At 45.8% G+C, this 25,749-nt stretch overlaps 2 protein-coding genes and 1 non-coding gene across 4 annotated transcripts in view; all 3 read right to left on the bottom strand.

Annotated features, from left to right (window-relative positions):
- Positions 1-7,804, bottom strand: part of CHUK (component of inhibitor of nuclear factor kappa B kinase complex) — a 31,848-nt gene extending 24,044 nt beyond the window's left edge. Inside the window, exons 1-7 of the mRNA XM_038181306.2 lie at positions 7,601-7,804; positions 7,423-7,517; positions 6,293-6,407; positions 4,100-4,169; positions 1,618-1,706; positions 875-964; positions 546-670 (exon numbers count right to left, since the gene is read on the bottom strand). Of these exons, the coding sequence (XP_038037234.1) occupies positions 546-670; positions 875-964; positions 1,618-1,706; positions 4,100-4,169; positions 6,293-6,407; positions 7,423-7,517; positions 7,601-7,741 (725 nt within the window). The 5' untranslated portion in view covers positions 7,742-7,804. The remainder of the gene's footprint in view (positions 1-545; positions 671-874; positions 965-1,617; positions 1,707-4,099; positions 4,170-6,292; positions 6,408-7,422; positions 7,518-7,600) is intronic.
- On the bottom strand, positions 7,803-21,619 carry CWF19L1 (CWF19 like cell cycle control factor 1). 2 transcript variants are annotated; one of them, XM_038181307.2, is made up of 14 exons: positions 21,487-21,619; positions 21,310-21,394; positions 20,793-20,871; positions 18,989-19,090; positions 18,061-18,275; positions 15,106-15,224; positions 14,290-14,374; positions 13,563-13,706; positions 12,999-13,110; positions 11,933-12,012; positions 10,801-11,010; positions 9,927-10,043; positions 8,076-8,173; positions 7,803-7,987 (listed from the first exon to the last, which is right to left on the bottom strand). In XM_038181307.2, the coding sequence occupies exons 1-14, from the start codon at positions 21,504-21,506 to the stop codon at positions 7,843-7,845; spliced, it is 1,611 nt and encodes a 536-aa protein (XP_038037235.1). In that variant the 5' UTR covers positions 21,507-21,619; the 3' UTR covers positions 7,803-7,842. The 2 variants fall into 2 exon arrangements, with proteins under 2 accessions (XP_038037235.1, XP_038037237.1); XM_038181309.2 differs by lacking the exon at positions 7,803-7,987 and having other exon boundaries at positions 8,142-8,173; positions 9,915-10,043.
- Positions 10,208-10,350, bottom strand: LOC119717418 (small nucleolar RNA SNORA12). Its single transcript, XR_005266911.1, has one exon. It is a non-coding gene; the product is annotated as a small nucleolar RNA SNORA12 (small nucleolar RNA).
- Positions 21,620-25,749: the final 4,130 nt, after the last annotated feature.

The following is a 25,749-nucleotide window of genomic DNA, read 5'->3' as shown; positions in this document are numbered from 1 at the left end:
ATACATAAATAGGCATCTCTGCCCCTTGTTGTAGCTATCACAGAGCAAGAAGAAACTTCCACATGCAAGTTAAAGTCTGTTAGTCCTCACTTTTGTGAAGTTATTTAAAAGCACATCCTATGTGTTTACTACAGAACACGTTGTCTTGTGTGCGTTATTTCTTGCCAAAACATAAGTAACCTCACAGCCTAGGCGAACATAGGACTGTATGACTCCTCCCCATACCTGAAATTTTTCTGACTCTGCTGCTGCCTCAATGCACCATCATTTAACTAACTGACTGGTTTATATTTTTTTTGATTCAAATTTCCCTTTCGAAGGAACTGCTATACCCAGAGGCTATCACATGAGGTAATCAGCACCTATGACAGTATGTATAAATAGCCAATTGAATCACCAGTGATGCCATAGAAGAAACACCTATTTCTCCAAAGCTGAACAGACCAACAGCCTCACCATGCAACCAACAATAAATCTGTCATTCCGGTTCACACAGCCCCCTCACTACACACTACAGGTGTTGTGTCCTCTTGATAATGGCTTACCAGGTGAATGGCTGTAGATTATGTAAGAAAGGTCGAAATCCTGCAATGCACTCAAACACCATTGTTCCAAAGCTCCAGTAATCAACAGTAACAGAGTAGGATTTATTCTCAAAGAGTTCAGGAGCCTAGAAAACAGCATAAAAAGACATTTTGAAAGCAGCGTTTTCAGGCCACAGCTGCCCTGACAGCTGGCACTGGTGCCAGCCCCAGTGCCAGCTGTAGGCTGACAAGGGACCTGTGCAGGTTCTGACACATGCTTCCATGATTCTATAAAATGTGGTAATAACAAATTATTTATATACATCACCCACCTGCCTCCCTCACCTTACCAAATATTGTAATGTTCCAACAAATGAAGTGCATAAACTTCCTTGATCCAGGTCCTTTGCATAACCCAGGTCTATTATTTTGTGAACAATCTGAAAGCAGATTAAATAGTTCATCAAACAACAAACAAAACAAAACCTGTTCAGTGACATCCAGAGCATGCACCTAATAAAGTGGAAAGAGAACAGAAATTCCAGAAAAGGTCCACGGTGAAACTCTGAAATATGACAGTGTTAAAGCCTGCTGTTTTGCCATGTAAGCTGGCCTCATTCACCTAACTCAGCTTAGACTCTATTTATAGAGCTTGGCCAGTTATAGCTTGGCTGTATCTAGCCTTCTATCCTGGCATTTTAAGTTATTTATTAAAACAGTAACAATAAAGAAAACCCCTTTTATTAAAAAATCCCCTAGGTTGTCTATTTTAACTAGTTTGATTGTATATGCAACTGTCAACCCCACAAACGTACTGTTATCATAAGCTACAATCTCATATCTTTCATATTCTGTTGCATTAAAGGTTCTTGAATGGAAGCAGAAGTTGTTTGACATGGTTTTCAGAATAAGCAGAATAGCATTTGATTCTCCAAGAAGATGTAAACTTTTCACAAATTCAGAGTTGAGTTTTCAGCCCAGTTCAATGCCAGAAACTAACCACTCTCTTTTATTTCTCTCAGGCAAAACAAAGATGCTGACAATTTCTAGAAATGACAGCTGGAACACCGCTGACAGAGGCCACATGACCTACCTTCCCACCTTCATCCTGTAGAACAATGTTTTCAGGCTTCAAATCTCTGTGTATAATTTTGTTTTCATGCAAATACTGGATACCAGACCCTGAAAGACACGTGTGATTTAAGAGAGAAAAAACCACACTGATTAAAGACATTGTTAATAAAAATCTAATGTCTCTGATTTTAGAGTTGACAGCAGCACATTTTCACTTAAAAGCATCACTCAGAACTTGACTTAGATTTATAAGCTTTAAGCATACAGATACAGGACTAAACAAGCCCTGTTCCTCTGCTCTGCAAAAATGGAGGCCATTGTGGGGTTTAGATCTTGTGGTATAACCACAGGTCAAATCCCTTGCCTTAAAGGAGAGAGAGAACAGAGATGAATTATTCTCAAACTTTACAGTTACAACATGAACCATGACATACAGACAAGAAAAAGGTCTCTAAAACGTGCAGACCGTCTGAAACCTCTCTACATGTCCTCTGTTCTAAGACATTGGTAAATAAGGACAAGATAATGAGAAGGCCTATTTATACTTTTAAGACGTTATGCAAAATACTGTTGTAAGAAAGCACTGACATTCATTATGTAAATGAAACAAGTCCAGCTTTCTTTTGACCTCGAAGTACTGCCAAACAGTGGCTTACAAAGTGTCTCATAAACTTACACTGCGCCCTGAAGAAGTGCAGTGCACATCATTGCTTCAGGGAGGAGACTGTCCAGCTGTGGCAAAACAGAAGCACAGCTGGAGCTAAGGACTCACATCTGGGTAGCCTCTGCTTAGGGCTGCATGGAGCAGCAGCCCCATCCGTAACAGCAGCACTGAACTCACTGGCTTAGGGAATCCCTCTCCTGCTGGGGAACCGGTGTGCTTGAAGCAGCATCGCTTTTGTCACTCCCACCCTTAAAAACGTTAATTCCATGGTTGCTTTAAGCTGATCTACATGGGGTCTGTCCCCAGAATGAACACACGTTCCTGAGCTCTCCTTTCCCAGACACAACTTCCATGGCAGCACAAGCATTTATCGGGCTGTGTGATCAGCTTGATCCCGGAGCTGATCCAGCTGGAAAAAAATAAATCAGGTTTTAGCCAGGCTGGTTTCCAGAGCCTACTCCTCACATTGTTATGCGTGAGGCTGGAGGGAACAGGAGCACTCGCCCAAGAACAGGCAAAGGGCAGGATTTTGCCCTGCGGCAAGTTGCCTTGAGGTGACTGTACAGACACTAGCAAAAAAAGAAACATAGCACAAATCCTGCCGGAGAGAAGGGGAAAAAATCAAGTCCGTCCAAAGAACAATGGAGGCTGCTAAATAAAAGGTTTTCTGCTAAGTATCTGCCACAGGACAAATCCATAGACAAAAAAAGACTTTCAAAATCCATTTTTTTTTTTTATGTCAGGATTTTTCAGTCTTGGAGATGTCCAAGTGGAAACAACTAAACAAAAAAAGATCCTGTGAAAGACCCAAGACAGGTATTTTCCTCTCTCCATCATAGGGTACTTTAAATTTTGCTATGCGAAAGGTATTCAGACTGCAAATTGTGTTAATCCAGAAGCCTAGTACTAACCAGCCATGCCTGTAAATTCATTATGGCGTTGTTATAAGGGAAAAATTCAACCCGTGTGGCTTATCCACAGTTCAACACTTCATCCCATCAGAGCCCAGCCTCCAGCCTTCACTGATTTATCACTCATTTACACACTTAACAGCTTTTCACTTGTGCATTTCTTCTCCATGGCATTTTCAAATGCCTTGGAAGCCACTGCAGACACAGAAAAGCAGCTATAGCATGAATTTAATACAAAGGCAGCAAAACTCTGCACGTGGAAAAGGAACAGGGATGAAGGAAGATGGGAGTTGCATCCAATTCGGGAAATTCAGCTGCAAGTCCTCTGAGCACTGGAAGGAGAGAAGCATGCTACTAAACGGGCTGTGAATGTGGAGAGGCCTTTGAGTTCATGCACCTGATCCGCACCTCCAACACTTCTGAGTTGGACTGTTTCCTGTGATTTTTCAAGTGGTGTCATACCCCCCAACTTGAAATGGCTTTTTTTTTTCTTCACCAAACACAATTTCCCTGCTACTAAGCAAACACCACATAGACAAGCCACACTGCAATTTTAGTGCTTCTCAGATTGCTTCTTGCTTTTAGGCATGCACAAGTTGCTTCAGCTGACATGGGGATTGGCATCTGCAGAGCCATGAATTGAATGTTCAGAACAGTAGAACTGCCACCTTAATGCTATGGTTACCAACAAATGATCACTGCACATTTTTTCCAGTCCCTTCCCACAGACATCATTAGTGCAAGTTTCTCATCTCTGTGGTCAGGAGGGACGGACACAAAGTCCATCCTCTGGAACAAAAGCCCAATTTGTTTTTGCTCCCTGATCTTGTTAGTACCCTTCTCAGGGTCAGCTGAAAAAGCAAAATGCCATTACACATAATAAACACATAAAAACAAACAAACAAGAAAGACAGTAGACTACATACCAATGTCGCTAAGCAGAGACAGTATTTGACTTTCCTTAAGTCCACAGCAGTTTTCTGGTTTGTTTAGCAGCTACAGTAAAGAGAAAGATGTTTATACTCATAATGCAACAGTTAGTAGTCTAGAATGTCATCTTACATTCCCTGCCCACATGTCACAGAAAACAGCCATAGTTCAAATGTAACTCTAGTTGAACAGAGTGAAATAAAAGAGGGGATGGGAGGAAAGAAAACAAGTTCAACCAAACAAAAATTCACTGCACTGAGTCAGGGTTGAAAAGAGTTGGGCTGCTAGAATAATAGCACAGAAGCATAAAAGCCATCTGAAGGCAAGAGACTCAGGCAGGGCTGCATGCAACTTAACCAAGCCCTGTTTTGGAGCACCGTCTCCTTCCTGACTGCTCTCCCAAAATGGCAAGAAGCTGCTCAGCACTCAGGCATGCTGACTCCGAGATCAACCACATGGTTAACCCTGAAGTAAAAAGCAGATCATGGACCACAATTTGGAGTCTCAGCTCTGCACCCACTCTAAAGCGCTCCTTTATCTCTCCTCTCCCTTGCCCTGAGTATTTTTCCTCTAGAGAAAGGTGTGGTAGAAGCGCTGCAGGACACCCCCTCCTAAATTACCATCTCAGACAGTGAACACGCCCTTGAATCAATCGGCATGTGATCTGTTTTTTTTTGTTGTTTTTTTGTTTGTTTGTTTTTTTTTTTTTTTTTTTTGTTTTTTGTTTTTTTTTTTCACTGAGGACTCTTATAAATGACTGAGGTACCCTCTGCTCTGCGGCCACCCAATGTACCCTTGTACTTCTGCCTGCCTCTGACATCGCAGGCGCAAGCAGCAGTCAGACTTCTACAGGAAGAGAAACCAAACTTCACCATCCTGCTCCCTGAACTCTGGGTGTTGCTCTACTGAACAACAAAGGAGGATGGGGCAAAGTCAGAAATCAGGCTCAGAGCCCTAAAAAAGCACAAACAAAAAATATGTGCATAGCCCATATACAGAAGCTGTCTTTATAAAAGATTATGGATGTGTAATGAGAAATTAACAGCTGTACAAAACACAATGCCAAGCACCGGAAGAGAAGGACTCAATGATGAGTAGGATCAGAACTAAGAAACCATGGCTATTTTTTTAAGGAACAAAGCATTACGTATGATCAAGTGAAATAAAGCATGTTACTTCTTAAATTGTACCACCATCTATGCTTTAGAAATTAAATACTGCACTGAAGGTAGAGCTAATATAACCTCAAATTTCTTGGGCTCCAATTTACCTTTAAGTGTCCCCAAAACTTTTCCATAAATACAACACCCAACTGTCACCATTCTTTGGAATTTTCTTTGCAATATGCTACTTTCGTGTGCACCCACTTCCTTTAACTGCCAACCTTTCAGCCTCTTAATGTCCCAATAGTTTCAAACAACACTAAAAAATAAAATGAGACTAAATAAGTTACACATTAACTGCTGCCACAGATACGCAGTTACTGCATTCAACATCTGCTCACATTTCCTAGTTCGTCTGCTACGTAGCTCCAGAAATAAAACCAAAGTTTAACAGAAAAAGTTTCCCGATTGCTTAAATAATCTAACTTCTAAGCAGATGTTAAGCAACAGAAATTTACTTCTTCATCCATGCACAAACAGCTGCTTCCTGAACTTAACTATCTACAATGGAGATGGAGCATGAGCTCCTCTCTGGCCATGCAGCTGCTGCCTTCCTCTTGAGTGCTGCTGCTTTGCACAGGGGGCAGTTCCCAGCTCAGCAAGAAAGAATCTGCTAAAGCCTCTGAAATCCTAGTGGCCCCAACCCGGTACGAAAGAATTCTTCCTTAAGCAATGCAACACCAGAGAGACACAAATTAATTTTAAACAAATACAGACACAGAGCAACAAAGCCAGACACAGTGGGTGCTAGGATCTAGGCTGCAGGAAGCTGCACTAATGCTGAAGCAGTTCTGTGAAAGGATACACTGCTTCAAGATAAGGTAATAGGGATTGCTGTCTCTCATCTGGCTTCAGTAGTGCAAACCTTACTTTCCCACTCATGATCACTGTACATTTACTTCCCTGCACTTGTACTAAAAAGAGAAGTGCCACAGAACGTACAGGGTTTCACAGATGACCACAGCTATGGACACAGCATTAATCGCACTCATTTTGCTACACAGTGCAAAGCAAAGCAAACATTACCTTACGGAGGTCACCCCCTGAACAATACTCCATTGACAGACGAGGAACACCATTAACAAGAAAGTTCATCTCCTCAGGAACTTCACAGGCTTTTACTACATTGGGATGGTTCAACCTAGGCACATGGAGATCTTGATGAAAACTCCAACTCCTCTTTTGGAAGAAGGGGAATAAGAATTGCCAGCTAACCAGGTTTTTTGTTTCAGGTGTAATTTCTGTTCCCCAAACATACCCCTGCTAAGAAGTGCCACCTACCAGTTGGTATGCAATTGCATAAAATTTCTACTTTGTGTCATTCCTGACCACTACAGGGGGGTTGGAACTAGATGATCTTTAAGGCCCCTTCCAACCTAAACCACTCAATGATTCTGTGACTCTATGAATACAGAAACCAGCAATAAGCAGAAATATCTCAAAGCCAAGATATAAGACTTTGATGGTAAAGATCCAGGTTTCTTAATTCCTGCACATTCCCTGAAAAGTCATTTTGTATGTGTCTCTGCATACGGGTACAGCCTCTTTCTGGTCCAGGGGTTTCTTGAGAATATTGTCTAACTATACGGGGGGAGATGGAACCAGGTGGGTGAAACACATGTACACTAGACAGGATTCATTTCTGCAACTGAATTCTAGCAGGGGTCCCCCCAGCTACCTCTAATTCACTACTGCTCAGAATAATGACGGAATTAGATGATCTTTAAGATCCCTTCCAACCAAAACCATTCTGTGATTCTGACAAATGTATCAGGGAGAACCTGAGGACAAATTCCTCTTCTGTACGCATCCCAACCCCCCTACAAGCCAACACAAGAGCAGCTGCAGACATGTGTCTGAGTGTCTGTGCTCGGCAACTAACGGGTTTCTATGAAAACGTTATCGGGAGCGGCAACCACCCAGTCCCAGCTCAGGCTGCGCTCTGAAGCGCTGCCTGCCAGTGGCCTCCTTGGCCACCAGGCCAGCGAGGCGCGGCAGGAGAGCTGGGTGGGACAAGGGCTGCTGGCAGGATGCACCGACCCCCGCGTCCCCAGGATGGGGTCAGGCGGCCTAGGCCTCGGCACCCACGGGGAAAGCCCCGGCCCGGGGCTGGGAATCGCAGCTGAGGCGACTCAAGGGCCGTGCTCCGCACTCACTTCTTCATGATGTCGATCTCGTGACACCAGCGGTCCTTGTTCTTCACGCTCAGCTCCAGCCGGCACGACTTGACGGCCACCTTGGCTCCCGTGTCCTGCGGGACGCAGCGCCGTCAGCGGGCTCGCTCCCGGCCCCGGCCCCGGCCCCGGCCCCCCGCCCGCCGCCGCCCGGCCCCACCTGGTGCTGGTAGAGGCACACGTTGCCGAAGCCGCCGGTGCCCAGGCGGTCGCGCATCTCCCAGAGCCCGCAGCTGGCCGCCGCCTGCCCGCGCGGCGCCGGGCCGCTGCTAGGGGGGCCCCGCTCCGCGCCCCGCTCCATGGCGCCGCAGCCGACTCCGCGCCCGGGCAGCTCCGCCTTTATTGCCGCGTCAGCGCCGCCGCCCGCCCGCCCGTCCCCCCGCCCCGCCCGGCGCCCCGGCGTCACTCCGGCAGGGCCAAGTCGAAGGGCTGGAAGTCGCGGCGGAAGGCGCGGGCCTGCGCCGCCTCCTCGGCCCGCCCCGCGGCGCAGCGCCGCCAGTCAGCGCGCTCCGGCAGCGCCAGCAGCGCCGGGCTGGCCAGCACCGCCCTGCGAACACAACGGGGCCGCCTCAGCGCCGGGCAGCGGCCGGCGGAGGGGCCGGGGGAAGGGGGAGAGGGAAGAGGGAGGCGCCCACCTGCCGAACTGCAGCGGGAAGCTGCGGCGGATGCTGTGGAAGAGCTTCTCGCCCGTGTCCAGCTCCACGTAGAAGTATGGCGTGCCCGGCCGTGCTACCTGCGGCGAGGGGAAGAGGGAGGCTGAGGCCTGCGCTCTGATCGCCAAACGCCCCCTGCGATGGGTTTCCCTGCCGACTCCTCACCGCTTGCCTCCCTAGGTGCCAGGGGAACTCGTGTGTCCCCCAAGCACTTCTCCGAGACTATACAGACCCAAAAGCTCAAGCCTTTTAGTTTGAAAACACATGCAGAGCCTATCCGTGTCTGGTAGCTACTCTAAAGAGCAGACATTGCCTCACAAGAGGCTCCAGCTCCATTACTTTTACACGGGAGCCCAACAAAACAAGCAAACCCAGACTGCAGCACGCCTTCCACACTGCATCGGTGGAGATCTCAAAAAGTTAACTTCCAAATCTAAGAAAGTGGTGGATTGAAAAGTCTTATGAAAAGAGGCAGAGGGAACTAGGGTTTCGTAGCCTGGAGTAAAGGAGGCTCAGGGGAGACCTCACTGCTCTCTACAACTACCCCAAAAAAGGCCGCAGTGGGGTGGGGGTCCATCTCTTCTCCCAAGCAACCAGCAAGAGGGTAAGAGGAAATGGCCTCAAGTTGTGCCACAGCAGGTTTAGGTTGGGTATCAGGAAGAATTCCTTCACTGAAAGGGTTGTGAAGCAGTATTTGGACAGGCTACCCAGGTAAGTCCCCATCCCTGGAGGTATTTAAAAGATGTGTAGATGTGGTGCTTAGGGACATGGCTTGGTGGCAGACTTGGCAGTGCTAGGCTAACGGTTGGACTTGTTCTTTTCCAACCTAAACAATTCTATGATTGGTTTCTGCTGGGTTCACAGTCTACCCTTGCCACACAGGGCACTGGACAGAACACTACTATAATATTTGTTGCAGTTTAATTCTGCAGATAGCACTACAGGGTCATTAAATAACAGAGCTTGGGTACAAATGATCAGAACTCCCTGGCTAAGCCATCCCATGCTAATATGCCATATTGTAGAGGAAGAAAGGAAAATTACATGAAGAGAGTACATTTGTACTTCTCAGCTGAGAAACTGGCCTCAAAGCTTGCATGGGTGGCTATAAGCAATTGTAATGACTAAGAAAGCAACCAGCATGCACAGTGGATGTTGTTTCAGGCTCCTGCTGCAGGTATGGACTCCCTGTGACCACTTGGTACACACAGAAGAACCCTAAGTCCCTGCTGACTCACTTCTCTCACCGTAACAGGAAGATTTAAAATTCTTATCTGTTGGAAATTAAAACTACCTGATGTGCACTGACACTGGAAAAGGGGTTGTTGATCTCAGGACGAGTAAGCTCAGCAAGCCTTACACAGAGCTGAAGTAACATGACAAGGGCTATTTCTTAAATCCCTGCCCTCTGAATCATGTTTGTACATCACCCTTGTGTCTTAGCTGTATTTTGAGTTTTGCCTCTAGCAAAAGCCATGCTGAGGAAACCAGAGGACATCTTAGCATTCCGCATTGTGACAGAAGTGCTAAAAGAACCTAGAAGCACAGACGTGTGTCAAATGGAAAGAAGACCCATGCTTTAGGCCCTCCATAGGTAGTCAACAAATGCTGTAGGCAGACAAACCACTTAATTTTCAGATAAACAATGCATCTTACACTGTTTACAGGAACTTTACCTGCAGCAGAACACATTTGGCATGAGGGCTCCAAATCGAGTCTACCATGGTCTGCCTCCAACAGCTTAACCTTACCCCACAAAGTGATCTCATGGGGAAACAGAAGCCCCAACAGGGCAGAGGTGAAGTAAAGTGGAAGTGAAACCTTGTCTCATACTTGCGTGATATCCGAGTGCTCTGGGATTTCTAATAGATCAATCTGTTGCTCCCGTGCCTGTGTAATAAAGGACTCTTTAATGTCTTCGGAAGTACAGTCCAATGGGACAGGAATTACCTGGAGAGGGGAGACAACATTTCCAAAGAGATGAGTGAAACAACTCAAAGCAAAAAAAGCATATCAATCCATCATTGGAGCTGGTATGCTCCTCAGTTCTGATCAACATCATCAAACAGGAATGGTGAGCACCTCCCTGTACAGACTTAAACTTATGAGAGATTTTCTGTGGGAGGTGAGCAAAAAGCTGAAAACTAGGAGTCTGAAGAAGTTCTCAGCACAGCCTCCCTCCTTTCTGATCTCTGTGGTAGTTCAAGGCCGCTCTGATACAGTAACAGATCTGCCAACTCCAGAAGCTACCACAAGGAGCCAGTGACTGATATACATGGAAAATAAAACCAAAGGGTTGGTATGACAATGACCAGAGTTCTGCATATATCCTTAGATTTTCAGTCTACTCCAGTTACACTGTGAGCACCAAGAGACTCTGTATCCATGGGAGCCTATCAGAGGAAGAGCAAGGTCTCGTAACTTGTCTGGAAATCATGTGGGCTTTTAAAATCAGGTCCAAGGGAAAAGTATTCCTTATTCATTCAACACAGTCAACACTGTGCTGCTGTACCAGGAAGAATTTAAGGGCTGTGGCAGAACCATCTCACTGGTTTTATTTTTATTTTGCCTCTATCTGTGGGCAGAATGACTTCTCCCTGTACTCTGAAAAGGCACAGAATGAAGAGGGAAAGCTGAAAGTGAGCTTTCTCTTTCAATTTATTCAAGCGCAAGGTTATACTCTCTTAAGGTTACACTAAAACCATACCTGTAACTGCAGATGCTGACTCTTATAGTTTCTTTCAAATAAAACATATCTCTTCCCCTTGCTTCTGAAAAATTCCTTCAGGGCAGATTTGTACTTGGTCACTTCTTCCATCACCTCTGGAGACAAGTCAACCACCGACTGACAGTGCCCAATAGGCAAAATCAACACGTGATCAGGTAGCAAGCCACCTTTGGCCAGAGCAAGATAACACTAGAGTGACACAATACACAACAGTTACTCACTGCAAGCAACACTTACTGGTGTGCTGTGCAAATTTACTTGTGCTCTCCGGCTGTGCTCTAGGTATCCCCCAGCCTAGCTGTTTTACCTCAGGAACAGTAGTCTTTTACCCCATGTCACTTATTAGGGATTGTCGAATAGCAATCAATAAATTACTAGCAGAATGAGAAAGGAAAATGAACTGCTGAATTTATAAATAAATAACACTCTTCTGAATGCCAGAGAATGCAAGGTCTGCAGGAAAACAGCTGAGTGAACTTTACCACTGCTGCTAGAATTTCTCATCATGACAGGAAAATTCACTTGAAAATTTATACCTACTTTTAAACTAAAACATGGACAAAGGTGTCCTAGGAGTTTGAAGTGGATTATTCCATACAGTAGCAACAACTTGAGTCAACAAGTTGCTCAAGTAAATATACCAGTGACTTAATTAATCTCCAAGATGTACTTTGAAATGTTGGCTTAAAAGCCGTCTCATCTTCTGCTTAATCTACATGTGACAATATTGGAACCAATCAATGCAGGGGCTTTTGGCATAATTCCAGACAGTACACCCCCTTGTCAGCAAGGTCTCAATTTACACCGAATTCATAGTGGAAAAGTTCTGAATTTAGTAACTGAAGCAAATCATGAAGACTGCTACAGGAAGAACTCAGCTCTGCTGATGGAGCAAAATGGCCACATTTCATACTTGAAAAGACTTCTGCATATATACCTATGTCTTCCGTGGGGGGGGGTGTGTGCAAAGTAACTTAAAACAAAAATAGGAGTCAGTTCCAAACAGATTGTTTTCTTCTTTTTTAACATTTAAAATTAGAGACAGGTATTTTATATTGCCACGCATTAGCATGATTCTGCTGTCATGTCGGAAACTGCTACGGGTACTTACATGCGTGCCAATGCTAACGACCAAGTGCTTCTCCACTTCTGGGCTGGCAAGGCAGAACCAGCAAGGCCCTGTGGGCTGTGCTTTATTGGGAAAGGAAAAATAACAGGTTTTAGATAAAAGCTCATTGGTCAGAACAAGGTCTGGCAGAGCTGAATTTTCCAGCCACCTTTACCAGTTGATGCAGTGCTGAAGATGTCAAAAGGTCACAGCCCTGGGAAACAGGATCTGGCCAGAGAACATTAATTCCCATTAAGTGCTCTAATTTACTGGAAGAGCACTATGTCCAAGAATTTTGTGATTACAGCTCACTAATAAAAAAGCACCACTCAATTCAAACACAAATCAAAATGAGTTAAAATTACTGTATAGATATAAGGACAGGTGCTGTTAAACACACGTGCTTGTTTTGGCCTGTTCATCACACTCAGAACATCTGAATTCACACACGAATCGCAATACTTGATCTGATCTTTAACATAAACTAACGGCACTGATAACCTAGGCCTCTCATTAGGGTTAAACACTGCATTCACACCCTCCACCACAAGCTTTGCACAGGAACAGACAACCAGCTTTGCAAATGCAATACATGATGGGGCCCTCTCAAGAACCACAGGAAACCAAAGGTCCAAGACAAGGGTTCATTTCCAAGCAAAACAGTGTATTGAGGCTCCCTTCGCACAACATGAAACTCCGGAAGATTTTGGAAGTTATATGAATGTGCACAAGAGCACGCTATGTCCCACAGAACAAGCTGGTCTGCAGAACTGCCTGCTGTGAAGTGGAGATGCCGGTCTGGTTCACAGCGTAAACGGCATTAGCCCAAGACTCACAGTTCAACTAACTTTTAAACTATATTTTTGACTTTTCTTCGATCTGTTTACTGCCAGTTTTTTAGGAAACAAGGGATTGCTCATTCCTCTGTATACCTACATTACCTAGTACATTTGCAAGGTGATATCATAGAGAACCCAACAGCCTGAGAAAAATGAGGAGTCAGATGGTCCAATACCTTCAAAGAAGCGTTTAGGGGAGGAAAAAAAAAAAAAAAAGCATCCAGACTTACAGGGGGTTTTGGCTTGCTTAGGTTGCGAGTTCCCTCTTTCTTTCCCATCTGAGGGACGTTTCTTTCCTTGATGTTTGTTCAAATCAAAGAAAAACTGACACGCTGGTTCTTCCTGTTTAGAAAATGAAAATCAAAACCCATTCATTGTATCTGCATCCCAGAGTCACAGTGCATACAAGGATCTGCTGTTTTCCTGAAGAAGTGTGTAGCCATCTAGAAAAACCTCAATATCCTGGATCAGAACGGCTTCAACTCTCCCACTCATGCAATAGCCTTTGCCAGCCTGGATACATAACCTCAATCAGGGAAAGAGTTATGGGAGAGCTGCCACAAACTGCTACATTTCCCTGCATAGCCTCATGTCCAACATTCAGAATTGGTCAATTCTACAGATGATTCATATCTCTTTTCACTTCACAGCCAGTGCTAAAATGATGGCTTTATCTCTTTGTGGCTAGACTCACAGCAAACTCACATGGAGTCTGAAATCATTTGAGTAAGCAGTAATTTAAGACAGAACACCTGAGCACAGAGTGAAACCAGAGCAGCTGAGTGCAGCAGTACCTCTGCACACACAAGTGCTTTTGTGGTCTTCTGTGCCTCCTTTCGTGACTGTCGGTATGGATTTTCTGTGACGTCTTGTGGCTGTTTCACTAGCTCTGCAGGATCCATCAAGCTCATTGGAACAATGCTGAATGCGTAGAGATACTGGAAAGAAAACAGACTGCTCAAATGCAAGAAGCTTTTGCCACGACAGTAGCTCTGAAGAGGTCAGTTCTAAACTACCAAGATGTCCCTCTATACCAATATTCTGTAACTTTCTTGAGGGGAGAAGAGAAACGGATTAAAAAAAAACACCAACAACAAAAAACAACCACAAACAAAACACCCATCCCACCCCAAAAGATATTTTAAACAATTTGTAAGGGTTCTCATAGAACTTTGCTTTTTTCCTAAAGCAGCCCACGGGAAGGGAAAATTAAAGAAGCTGAGGAAGGGAAAGGAATGGCAGTTTCCTAACCATTTTCCTCTGCAGCAGTCTTCACAGCTAAATGCCACTCGACCAGGTAGAGAGAAACAAAGGAGTATCATACACATCTTGCAGCCAGTTTTGTTCTGACATGACAGGGGTATTGTTCTGACATGACAGGCAAATGATACGTTACTGAAGTGAGACACCTCCACTTCAGCAGAGCTTTTAAGTGATTTACACTGTCTTCCAACTAGACAAATTTGGGGTTACTGCCCTGTTATTTGTACTTGAGAAAAGAAGATTCAAGAGTGCCAATACCTTTTTCTTGCTCGTATTGCCAACATCAGCAAGAGCAATAAACCTGCTCACATGCTGTGGGGTCTCCTGTAGCACTGTGTGATTTCTGTAGGGAAACAAAATGTGATTGTATTGGCACATACGTAAAAGGACAGTGAGAAAATCACACATCCTCCATGAAGGCACTCAGATACCACATCAAACACGTGAAAGCCTTCACTGAGAACAAGGAGGTTTGAGAACATAAAGACTCATGGGATCTAATGACCAACAGCTGTGCAGACCAAAATGGCATCTCACTGCAGACCAAACATGGAGCCAAGAGGACAATTCACTAGACTGAGAACAACTACATTTTTGAAGTGTTTTTGCTGTGGCAAGAGTATTATGCAGCATTCACAAAAACAGCCTTAGTTTTATTTGTAGGTTGTTCTGACACCTTCTTTATGTCACTAGTCACATTTTGTATATGAAGTTACAATTGAAGACACCAAACTCTTAACCATATGAGAGCTCTTCCACAATACACTTTAGAGATATACCCCTAAATTAGACTGAACAATTTTGAAATAGGACTCAGGGCAACTAAATTGGCATCAGATTCACAGTGACATACTTGGATCAGCATCATCAACAATAGCACAATTTTTGAGGCAGCAGGCATTATAGCCATAAGAGATATCTGAGAAACAATCTTGACTCGTTGAAAGAAGTGAGAGGTTTAAAGGGGTATCGTGACTTCATAAAATTACCTTAGAGATTTCCTCCTAAAGAGATTTCCTTCAAAAATTGAACTCTCATTACAAAATAAATGAGATTTCAGAGGGTCTCACAAACCTGTAAGGAAGTCTTTCATAATAGGCCTTCTCCAGTGCAGCAAAGTGATACCTTGGTTTGAGACTTGCAGCTAGATCAGATATTAATGTGGAACCATGTTTCTTGGTATTTATTTTTCCCTACAAAATATAAAACAAGTTTTATTTTAAAAACTCTGTCAGGTTACAGTGAAAAGCAATTGTTTTATAACAAAATGCTTGCTGGATACTTAGAGGTTATGACTACAACTGTTGCTATTCCTTGTAGCAGGAAAGTAAAAATGGCTTCATCTCTTATCTCCAACCCAAGCCTACTCATTTATTCCATTCTGTGGGCTCAAGGTTTGCATCTACTCATTTCACCAATTCAAATTTGTCCTTTTTTTCTTCTTTTGGTCTCGTGAAGCCAGTGCAGCATATAATGAGTTTTGGCAAACACCAACACACATCAAAATCATTAAAATGAGTTTTAAGCACATGTCCAGAGTGTCAGAGCTATAGTCCATGAATCAAGTGAATAAGAAAATGCTGAAGTTTCCTGAGGAAGCAAAATGTTATCCCACTCCCGTCCCTAAGACATCAGAGCAAACCAAAATACCAACAAAGAGCAGACTTCAAACTGTTATCTTCAGTGAAGGTTATTTTTGTCCTGTCTGTTCCTTATTAGCCTGAAAAGTTAATTCATTATTGAGAAGTAAAGTAGAGAACAAGGGAATCTCAGAGACTTATTACAGAAATCTTCAGGTCATGAACTACACATTTCAGTAAGATGCCTATTTTAATATCATTATTAACGTATTCATCTCTTAATCCAAGTGAGTATGTTTTCAGAAATTAATTTTGAAGGAAACCAAGATCAGAACAATATGCTGAACTACTACAGAGGATCCTCATGTGGATTTCTAGGCACATTTTTTTTTCTTTAACGTAGAACATCCCTACATCTTGATTCTCTCCAACCACCTAGTCTTGTGGGGTTGGCTTTTTTATTTGTTTCATTGTTTTGTAGATGTTTGCTTTTTGAGGGGCCTGGGAAGACAGTTTTTATGCTTTTACAGGGAGGATCATATCTCCCCCTTTTGCATGTCAGAAGATGCTGAGAAGAAGCAAAAAGTCGTCGTTTTGTCATACGTAGCATTCCTCACCAGGGAGGTTTCAGATCATCTTAGTTATGACTGGCAAGTCATTTCTGCCAAGCAAACGTTACAACTGTAAGTTGTACACAAACTAAACACCCTCAAAATTCAGACAGAGGAAGAATCAGACCATTTAGTACAACTGACTGATACTTAAGGAAATAAACACAAACACTTGAAAAGTTTTGAAGGGTGCAGAAAGATGACTTTATATCAAGTAATAAGGGAGGTGGTTAGAACACAGCATTCAACAGAGACTAACGGCATGTGGCATGGCCCCACAATGACTGCATCCAGTTGAATGCAGAGCAAAACCTGTGAGTAAATGAAAACTGTTTACTCTGATTTTTCTATCACAGAAAGATAAAACACACTGAAATTTCACAAATCCACCTCCCCATCTGTCCTTAACTTCACTGCTGAATAAAAGCCAGAACATCCAATGTCCATTTTTCACTCTCAACTTTAGCAAGCCCTTGGAGATGGCCCAATGAGTGGGATTCAACTTTGATGTAAATGACAAAACTGACAGCTACTTTGGTAAAGCTGAAGTTCAAGAGCATCAAGAATGCTGGGTGGAGAGGGAAAAAGACATACTGGGAAAACACTTGCAGCCCTCATAGCAACGTCCACAAAAGGCGAAGGTTGGATCTGGTTCTTCACAAGTAACATTTCTACAGCTCTGGACTTTTGCAGTGCCAAAGGGAAAAATCCTTAAGATATATTCTCTATATCTGAGGCAAGTTTTAAGCAGCAGCCTGTGTTTGACAAGGTCAGCTGGCAAGAGAGGCACCAGGACAGAGAAAGTACAGAGTAAGCCTGATACAAGTTTCCTCTAACGATTAAAGAACTGAAGGGAAGAAATGACTCTTAAACCAGAGCAGTTTCCTCCATCACCTTCATTTAAGACAGCCCTCAACGCTGGATTGAAGTAACCTGTAAAAACAGAGCAAGCAGCTTTTACTTAAACCCACTGATAAGTCCTGCTTTGGAACACTGCTTTGGGGTTCAAGAGACTCATGTTGACTAGATTATATGTGCAGAGCTACAAGAACAGAACAGTGCCATGAAGGGACTATTAAAGAAAATAATATATGTACAAGGAAAAAAAAAACAAAAACACAACAAACAGAATTCAAGGAAATAACTTAGCCTTTCCATGATTATCACAACTGTGATGTTTATTAAAAAAAAATTAAAAAAATAAAAAATTAACAGAAACCTAAGTTTAAGGTAAAGCATGACCAGTTACAGAATGAGCAAGGATTACTCACTCCAGAGACAGCAGTAAAGACATCTAAGGATTAGGATGATTTTTTTTATCTGATGAAACAGCATTAGCACCCTGGCAGCCTGAAGGCTTACAGTAGGCTATGGAGAAAACTGCAATCTAGGCTTTTTGTGGGGTCATTTTCCTGCAGTGGGCTTTGCCTTTGCACAACCAAGGCAAACCAAACATTTCCACTTGAGCCTTCCAACTGCAATGCCAGGATCTCAAGGGGGTCAAGTCTGTAGGACTCAGGAAGACTTTGCTGAGAAAATAATGATTCCAAGGGAGCAGCACTGTGAGGACGTACAGCCTCACAGTCTGAGCACAGCACCTTGCTGTAAGCTTTACTTATTGGACCTCAACTTTTCTACACAAATGCTAGTAATCTCCACAGAAAGAAAGCCTAAAGGCAACTCTTTCCATGTCTAAAGGCAATTAACCCCCAAAGCCCTTACCTATGTAAATTCCAGCAAAGAGACGCGTCCTTCTGCTAACAGCTAGAACAAGCAGAAATGCAGTCATTTGCTAAATTTATCCAGAAACTCATTCCACTAGAAAACATAAGACTTACCGGACTGTTGGCAAAATTCCCCACATCTCTGGGCCATGGAGACGTCAGCAATATATCCACACCCTTGAAGTTTGGAGTTGATAACAAAGATGTTTTTAATTCTGTCACATCCTTTGAGCTAAAGCTGTAGGCAGGAGCTGGCTCATCCTGGGACTCAGTGCCACTCAGGTATGCAATCTGCAGTCCAGAGGTACTGCTGAAAACACCTCGACGGCCTGCACGAATACAAAGGCAAGCACTTAAGAGATTACTTGCAGTGTTTAAATCTGATCTGTGTCGTAAACAGAGGACCAAATTTAGCAGTCATGCCTTACTTTGACTGAAACTTTACTTATGGATAGATTATTTTCTATGTTCATAAACATGCTGTAGTGCAATGGCAACAAAGAGTGCAACAAACCCTGATGACAGTACAGACGACATTTAGACAACTCCCAGTTCTTCTTTCCTCACTGTTACCTTACCTCCCAAAAATCAATTGATATCGAAAGCTTGGTATAAAGACTGAATAAAAAAAGCCAACTGGAAGTGCCTTCATTTGTTACTATTTTGTCAGGCAGCATTCTAGAAAGAAATCAGCTTTTCATTTTGCTACAGCTTCATTACCTTTAAAGATGATACTTACCTCTGCTACTCCAATACAGTCTTATAACACAACAAAATCATGCTTCACATAGAAAACCTTCACCGCACAGAGATGGACACAGGACAGGAATAAATTGCTCTCACACAAGACTCTAAACCACTCTTTCTTTTGGTTAGCAAAATTCAGAGTGTTAGAAAACAATAAAAAACTGTGCTTTTTCCCATTTTACAGAGCAGATATCAGCCTTTTAATGTGAAGTTCAACTCCAGTCTTAGCGTCAGAAGGCTTGAAGCAGGAAAATCAGAAAAACTTCATGAAAGCATTATCACTCGACTATATTACCTAAATAAGTGATGTTCTCAGCTAATTCACAGCCACTGGAGTCTGGAAAATAGCGCACAGTCTCTTGGTTATTAGCGCCAAGCACAAAGGTTTGAATTGGAGCTGAGGGAGAAAAGACAATTGGTCAGGCAATTGGTCTGGTGTAAATCAAGTATATTAAGAGAAGCTCACTCCACGTGTACTAGGAATCACAGCCATCAATTCACCATCCAGACACCCCTTCCTTCAAGTGGGCTGAAAAGCAATAAGCCCAGAACAAGTATATAACTTTCCTTCAAAGTAAGGCCCCCAAGCCTGCTGCTTCAAAAAAAAAATGCTTATCTCACCAGCTGAGAACAACCTCTGGTTTAACTACAACTAGCTCTGCCATCTGCATATGATGTTCTGTGTAGGAGCATCATCTGCTCCTATATGATCCACAGCTCTAAGAACACACATTTTCCCTAGGGTGATGTTAAGTAAATACACAGGGACACCTGGTGATTCACTTTAACCTGATCTAAATTCCTGTGGCTACTGAAAACCTGCAAACCACTGATATTTTTATTAGGGGAAAAGGACAAGAACATCACAGTTTTGATTCACTTGGCAGAATAACTTGTTACATTATATAAGGTAGAAATTCTTTACTCTGAGGGAGGTGAGGCACTGGAACAGGATGCCCCATCCCTGGAAGTGCTTAAGGCCAGACTGGATGGGGCTTTGAGCAGCCTGGGCTGGTGGAAGGTGTTCCTGTGCATGGCAGGGGATTGGAATTAGATGATCTTTAAGGTCCCTTCCAACATAAACAATTCTATGATTCCCTCTCAACATGTGCACAAACCATGGCCCTTGCAAGGCCAGGAACTAGTCGATATATGTTAAAAATAAAAACAATGTGAAGTACCAGTTTTAAATTCTCTACAGCTAAGTGATCAGTAAAGACTGTACTTATGCTGTTTGGATAAATCAATTTTCTCAAGCTACTAAAAGTTAGAAAAAGCAATGGCTGCTGTCAGAGACACCTCCTGTAGATTTCCTGCCAGACCAGCATGGCAGTAAGCCTGTCAACATCTCACGTGGTCAGGCCATACTAAACTTTTCCCTGAATGAAATCCAGCAATAGCTTTCCACTTTGGAGCACAGAGCTGCAGCAGTATAGCAACTCTGTCACAGCTCTTGCTCGACTTGTGCTTGATGTTCCAGCTCCCACCACCAAATGCTATGAGAGACTGATTAGCCTCCCTATGTTAAGTCCTTATCTATGAGTTGCATACAGGACAACTGTCGTCCAGACAGCTCACACAAGCCAGGGTGTAATTCTGGTGAGCGTTGCAGAAGCAGAGATGAACAGGAAAGCCAGAACCCTAGCTCCCTTCTGGCTCTCCTTGTGCCAGAGTTAAGAGCCAGAGCAATGCTGAAAAGGAAAGAGGAACAAATACTCATAGAAGTGTATCATGAGAGAGCATCTCCCTTGTAAGAGCCATGTGGAAAGAGGCAGAGGAGAAGCCCACACAACATTTTTCATACCCACAGGCAGAAAACTACCTTTGATGCCCAAGCCATGAAAGGACCACTTGGAGACATAACATCCTCGTGCTTCTGAGCACAGAACTGGTAGTGGAATGGGTTTGATTTTAAAATAAACCCATCTTTCCCTCCTGCATGACATTTTCCTACTTTAGCTGAGTTTAACTACTCTCACATTACAACCTGTACAACTGAATTCAAACACCTGTCACAATGAAGCAGGTAAGTGGGTTGCTAAATAGGACAATCCCCAGCACATTAATGCATATGCCATCCAGAACAACTTCTTCCTTACCTTTCTTGGCCCCTGTGCGATACTCTGTCCATTCAGGGTCTGAAGGAGAGCCAAAGAAATTCCCAACACACAAAAGCATCTAAAAACATTGCATAAAGTGAGAGTTGCTACAGAACCACAGCAAGGTACACTCACAAAGATGTTTCACCACACCATGACACGCATCTCTTCAATACCATTTCATTTGGTAAGGAAACACCTCTCTGCTCTTTGATGTCACGAATTAAAGGCATAAGGGAGACTTTACTGCATTTAAACCTAAAAAAGGAAGAGTTGCTCGCCCGCACGCCCAGCCTGCAGCCTTCTGCTCCCCCAGCACCTCGGCACAAGGCCAGCAAGGCCGACGGCCTGCAAAGACCCCGCCGCCAGCCCCCTTGCCCGCGGGCACGGCACAGGCCGGGGGGGAGGGAGGGGCGGCCAGCCACCTCCGGGACAGCCTCCGCCCCGAGCCCGCTGCGGGAGCCGAGAGCGGCGCCGCACCCCGGCACCGCTACCCCCGCCCCGCCGCAGCCCTTACGTCGAAGCGGCCGCTCTTGTCCTGGATGGCCCGGACCCGCCCGAAGAGCGCCTCCAGCCGCCCCTCCGCGTCGCCGCACGCCAGCCTGCGGGAGACAGAACCTCAGCGGTTGCCGCGGCACGACCCCGCCGCGCCTCGGCCGCCGCTTCTCCCCCGCCCCGAGCCCGCTCCGCTCACACGCGCAGCGGCGCCGCCATCTCGGAGCTGCTCGGCCCGGCCGCCCTTCCGGGTGCACCGCCCACAGCGCCCCGCTGTCGCCACCAAGCGGGAGAAACAGCGGCAGCCGGGCAGTAGCGGCTGGGCTCGTCCGCGGCGCGGGGCTGTGCTGGTCTCCCGCAGCGGCCTCCGGGACTCGCCTGATAGGCGGTAGGAGTCGCTTGCGTGGATTTACGAAGGGGAAATCTTCTTCACCAGCCTGGTGAAGGTCCTTCTGCAGCTTGGGGGCTGCCTGCAGCCTCAGCACAGCCGTAAGTGACGCAAAATCGGTGGGAGCGTCTGAGAAGGCAGAGGAACCTCACCAGCCTGAAAGAAAACTCGTGGGGTTCAGTTAAAGGAAACACAAAGCTCTGCCCCTGCGGAAGAGGAGTCCCACGCACTAGGATGTGCTGGAGGCGACTAGTCGGAAGGCAGATCGGTAGAAAAGTCGATGGGGCTGGATGGGATCCACCCGAGGGCACTGAGAGAACTGGCAGAGGAGCTGGCCAAGCCCCTATCCATCATTTATCAGCAGTCCTGGCTATCGGGGGAGGTCCCAGCTGACTGGCGGCTAGCAAATGTGACGCCCATCTACAAGAAGGGCAGGAGGGCAGACCCGGGAAACTACAGGCTTGTCAGTTTGACCTCAGTACCAGGGAAGCTCATGGAGCAGATCCTCTTGAGAGTCATCATGCGGCACTTGCAGGGCAAGCAGGCGATCAGGCCCAGTCAGCATGGGTTTATGGAAGGCAGGTCCTGCTTGACGAACCTGATCTCCTTCTATGACAAAGTGACGCGCTGGGTGGACGAGGGAAAGGCTGTGGATGTGGTCTACCTTGACTTCAGCAAGGCTCTTGACACCGTCTCTCACAGCATTCTCCTCAAGAAACTGGCTGCTCTTGGCTTGGACTGGTGTACACTTCGTTGGGTTAGAAACTGGCTGGGTAGGCGGGCCCAAAGAGTCGTGGTAAATGGAGTCAAGTCCAGTTGGAGGCCAGTCACTAGTGGCGTCCCCCAGGGCTCGGTGCTGGGGCCGGTCCTCTTTAATATCTTCAACAATGATCTGGATGAGGGCATTGAGTGCACCCTCAGTAAGTTTGCAGATGACACCAAGTTAGGTGCGTGTGTCCATCTGCTCGAGGGTAGGAAAGCTCTGCAGGAGGATCTGGATAGGCTGCACCGATGGGCTGAGGTCAACTGCATGAAGTTCAACAAGGCCAAGTGCCGGGTCCTGCACCTGGGGCGCAATAACCCCAAGCAGAGCAACAGGCTGGGAGATGAGTGGTTGGAGAGCTGCCAGGCAGAGAAGGACCTGGGAGTGATGGTGGACAGTCGGCTGAATATGAGCCAGCAGTGTGCTCAGATGGCCAAGGCCAACGGCATCCTGGCTTGTATCAGAAACAGTGTGACCAGCAGGGCTAGGGAGGTGATCGTCCCCCTGTACTCGGCTCTGGTGAGGCCGCACCTCGAGTACTGTGTTCAGTTTTGGGCCCCTCGCTACAAGAAGGACATCGAGGTGCTTGAGCGGGTCCAGAGAAGGGCGACGAAGCTGGTGAGGGGTCTGGAGAACAAGTCCTACGAGGAGCGGCTGAGGGAGCTGGGCTTGTTCAGCCTGGAGAAAAGGAGGCTCAGGGGCGACCTTATCGCTCTCTACAGGTACCTTAAAGGAGGCTGTAGTGAGGTGGGGGTTGGCCTGTTCTCCCATGTGCCTGGTGACAGGACGAGGGGGAATGGGCTTAAGTTGCGCCAGGGGAGTTTTAGGTTGGGTGTTAGGAAGAACTTCTTTACTGAAAGGGTTGTTAGACATTAGAACAGGCTGTCCAGGGAAGTGGTGGAGTCACCATCCCTGGAAGTCTTTAAAAGACGTTTAGATGTAGAGCTTAGGGATATGGTTTAGTGGGGACTGTTAGCGTTAGGTCAGAGGTTGGACTCGATGATCTTGAGGTCTCTTCCAACCTAGAAATTCTGTGATTCTGTGATTCTGTGAAAAGGGCCTGGGCTGAGACAGGGAACAAGATAAAGGATTGTTGGTGTTTAACCCAGTTGGCAGCTAAACACACAGCCGTTCGCTCACCCTCCCACCTCCCTCTCTGGGATGGGGAACAGAAACGGGAAAGTGAAGCCTGTGAGTTGAGATAAAGACAGTTTATTGAGACAGGATAACAATAATAATAATAATAATATGTACAAAGCAAGTGATGCACAATGCAATCGCTCACCACCTGCTGACTGATGCCCAGCCTAACCCCGAGCAGCCAGTCCCCCCACCCCGGCTAGCCACCCCTATATATTGTTCAGCATGACCCCAGATGGTATGGAATACCCCTTTGGCCAGTTTGGGTCAGCTGTCCTGGGTCTGTCCCCTCCCAGCTCGTACTGCACCCGTAGCCTGCCTGCTGGCAGGACAGAGCAAGAAGCTGAAAAGCCCTTGGCTTGGTGTAAGCACTGCTCTGCTACAGTTGCCACTGCAGGCTTCCATTCTTCTGCATTATTGGCCTCCCTCCCTTCTCTGTGTACTTGTAGGGGAGTTTCTGTTTGTTTGGCTGTGGGTCCACTACAGACTACGCTTGGAACCAGCTAAGTCTTCCTGAATCTCCCTGACGTTACACAGCCTTCTCACTGCCTCCTGCAGCTGAGCCATCCAGGGGGTCCTCCCCCTGGGCACATTTTTTCAGGCAGGTCTACTGCCTATCCTTGCCACAGGAGAAAGATCTAGGCATTATCTCCACTCTGAGGTGTGCACTGCAGTCTTTCCCTTCAGCAGCTCCATCTGGGTGGAGGCATCAGCCAGCACTGGTGTAGATGGTGCAGAGCCCCAGCTGGAGCTTTACTCTTGGATGAGTCCTGCACATTCTGCCTTAAGGCTCAGGTTGGAGGAGTGCCCTTGAGCAAAGCAAATCACCACTGAGCAGTCCCCAGTTCTTGGGTTAAACATGTGTTGAGTGTCCCACTCTGCCAGTACAATAGCCGTCTTTCTAAGAGGTGTCCACCCTGTGCCCTTCCACACACACTGCATCATAAATTGTCCTCCCTGGTCGTCGCTCTCTCTAGGGCTTCCTTTTATAAGTGTGGGGGTTGGTCACTGTTGTTCCTGGCACTGCCCAAGCCCCATCAGCTGCTCTCATGAGAGCTGCCAGCTGTTAGCGGTTCTGTCACCCTAGGCTTTCCTTGGTAGAGGAAAACATCCCATACAGTGTGAACCTTCACTCTGCTGCAGATTGTTCAGGCACAAGTGTTGATCACCACGGCAAGTGATTTAGACACATGAAATTCAATGTCGATACAAGAAAACACTTTCTTACTGTGAGACTGGTCAGACACTGCAACAGATTGCTCAGAGAAGTTGTGTATACAAATCTGAGAAACTCCAAACTCTGTGGACTGTGTATTGAACACCAGCTCAAGCTGATGCTGCATGAATGCGTAGGTTGGACTAAGGGGTCTCTGTGCTTGAAGGAACTTAAAAAATATAATGCATTTGGTTCTGTCTGACTTTCACGGAAGCACTCAGCAGCCTCTTTTGTCACTCTCCAAAGCCTCAAGGTCCTCCTTTCTCACGCATTCTCCACTTCCCAAGCAGAATAAGAAGAATAAGAGTCAAGACCTGTGAAGCTGTAACTCTGCAGTTCCTGGCAGGGAAGAGCTTGACCTTCCCTTACTGGATGAAGTCCCAACCCCACTGACTTCCCCTGGTGCGGCAGGGAAGCATGTGAATCAGCACACAGCAGCTTCACAGAGACCCACTGCAAAGCCACATTTGACGAACCTCATCTCCTTCTGACCAACCTCATCTCCTTCTATGACCAGGTAACCTGCCTGGTGGATGAGGGAAACCTGTTAACGTAGTCTACCTAGACTTCAGCAAAGCCTTTGACATGGTCTCACACAGTAGTCTTCTGGAGAAGGTGGCAGCCCATGGCTTGAACAAGTACACTCTTTGCTGGCTTAAAAACTGGCTGGATGGGCAGGCCCAGAGAATGGTGGTGAATAGAGTTAAATCCAGCTGGTGACCAGTCACCAGTGGTGTTCTCCAGTGGTCGGTGTCGGGGCCCTAACTCTTTAATATGTTTACTGATGACTTGGATGGGGAAATTGAGTGCTCCCTCAGTAAGTTTGCAGATGACGCCAAATTGTGGGGACGTGTCAGTCTGCCAGAGGGTAGGAAGGCCATGCAGAGGGGCCTGGACAGGATGGGTCAATGGGCAGAGGCCAAGGGGATGATGTTCAACATGGCTAAATGCTGGG

The sequence above is a fragment of the Anas platyrhynchos genome, chromosome 6 (genome assembly GCF_047663525.1).
Source record: "Anas platyrhynchos isolate ZD024472 breed Pekin duck chromosome 6, IASCAAS_PekinDuck_T2T, whole genome shotgun sequence".
Classification (NCBI taxonomy): domain Eukaryota; kingdom Metazoa; phylum Chordata; class Aves; order Anseriformes; family Anatidae; genus Anas; species Anas platyrhynchos.
The sequence above is the reverse complement of the archived record's forward strand: the minus strand, read 5'-3'. Positions and strand labels throughout refer to the sequence as shown.

Bases quoted from the DNA above. Each gene is read 5' to 3' on its own strand.
- CWF19L1 (XM_038181307.2), bottom strand. From the start codon at position 21,506: ATGGCGGCGCCGCTGCGCGT. The intron at 20,872-21,309 runs GTAAGGGCTGCG...CAATGTTTTTAG, and splicing joins ACAAGAGCGGCCGCTTCGAC to ATGCTTTTGTGTGTTGGGAA. The intron at 10,044-10,800 runs GTATGGTTTTAG...TCCCCTCTCCAG, and splicing joins GTCAGCATCTGCAGTTACAG to GTAATTCCTGTCCCATTGGA.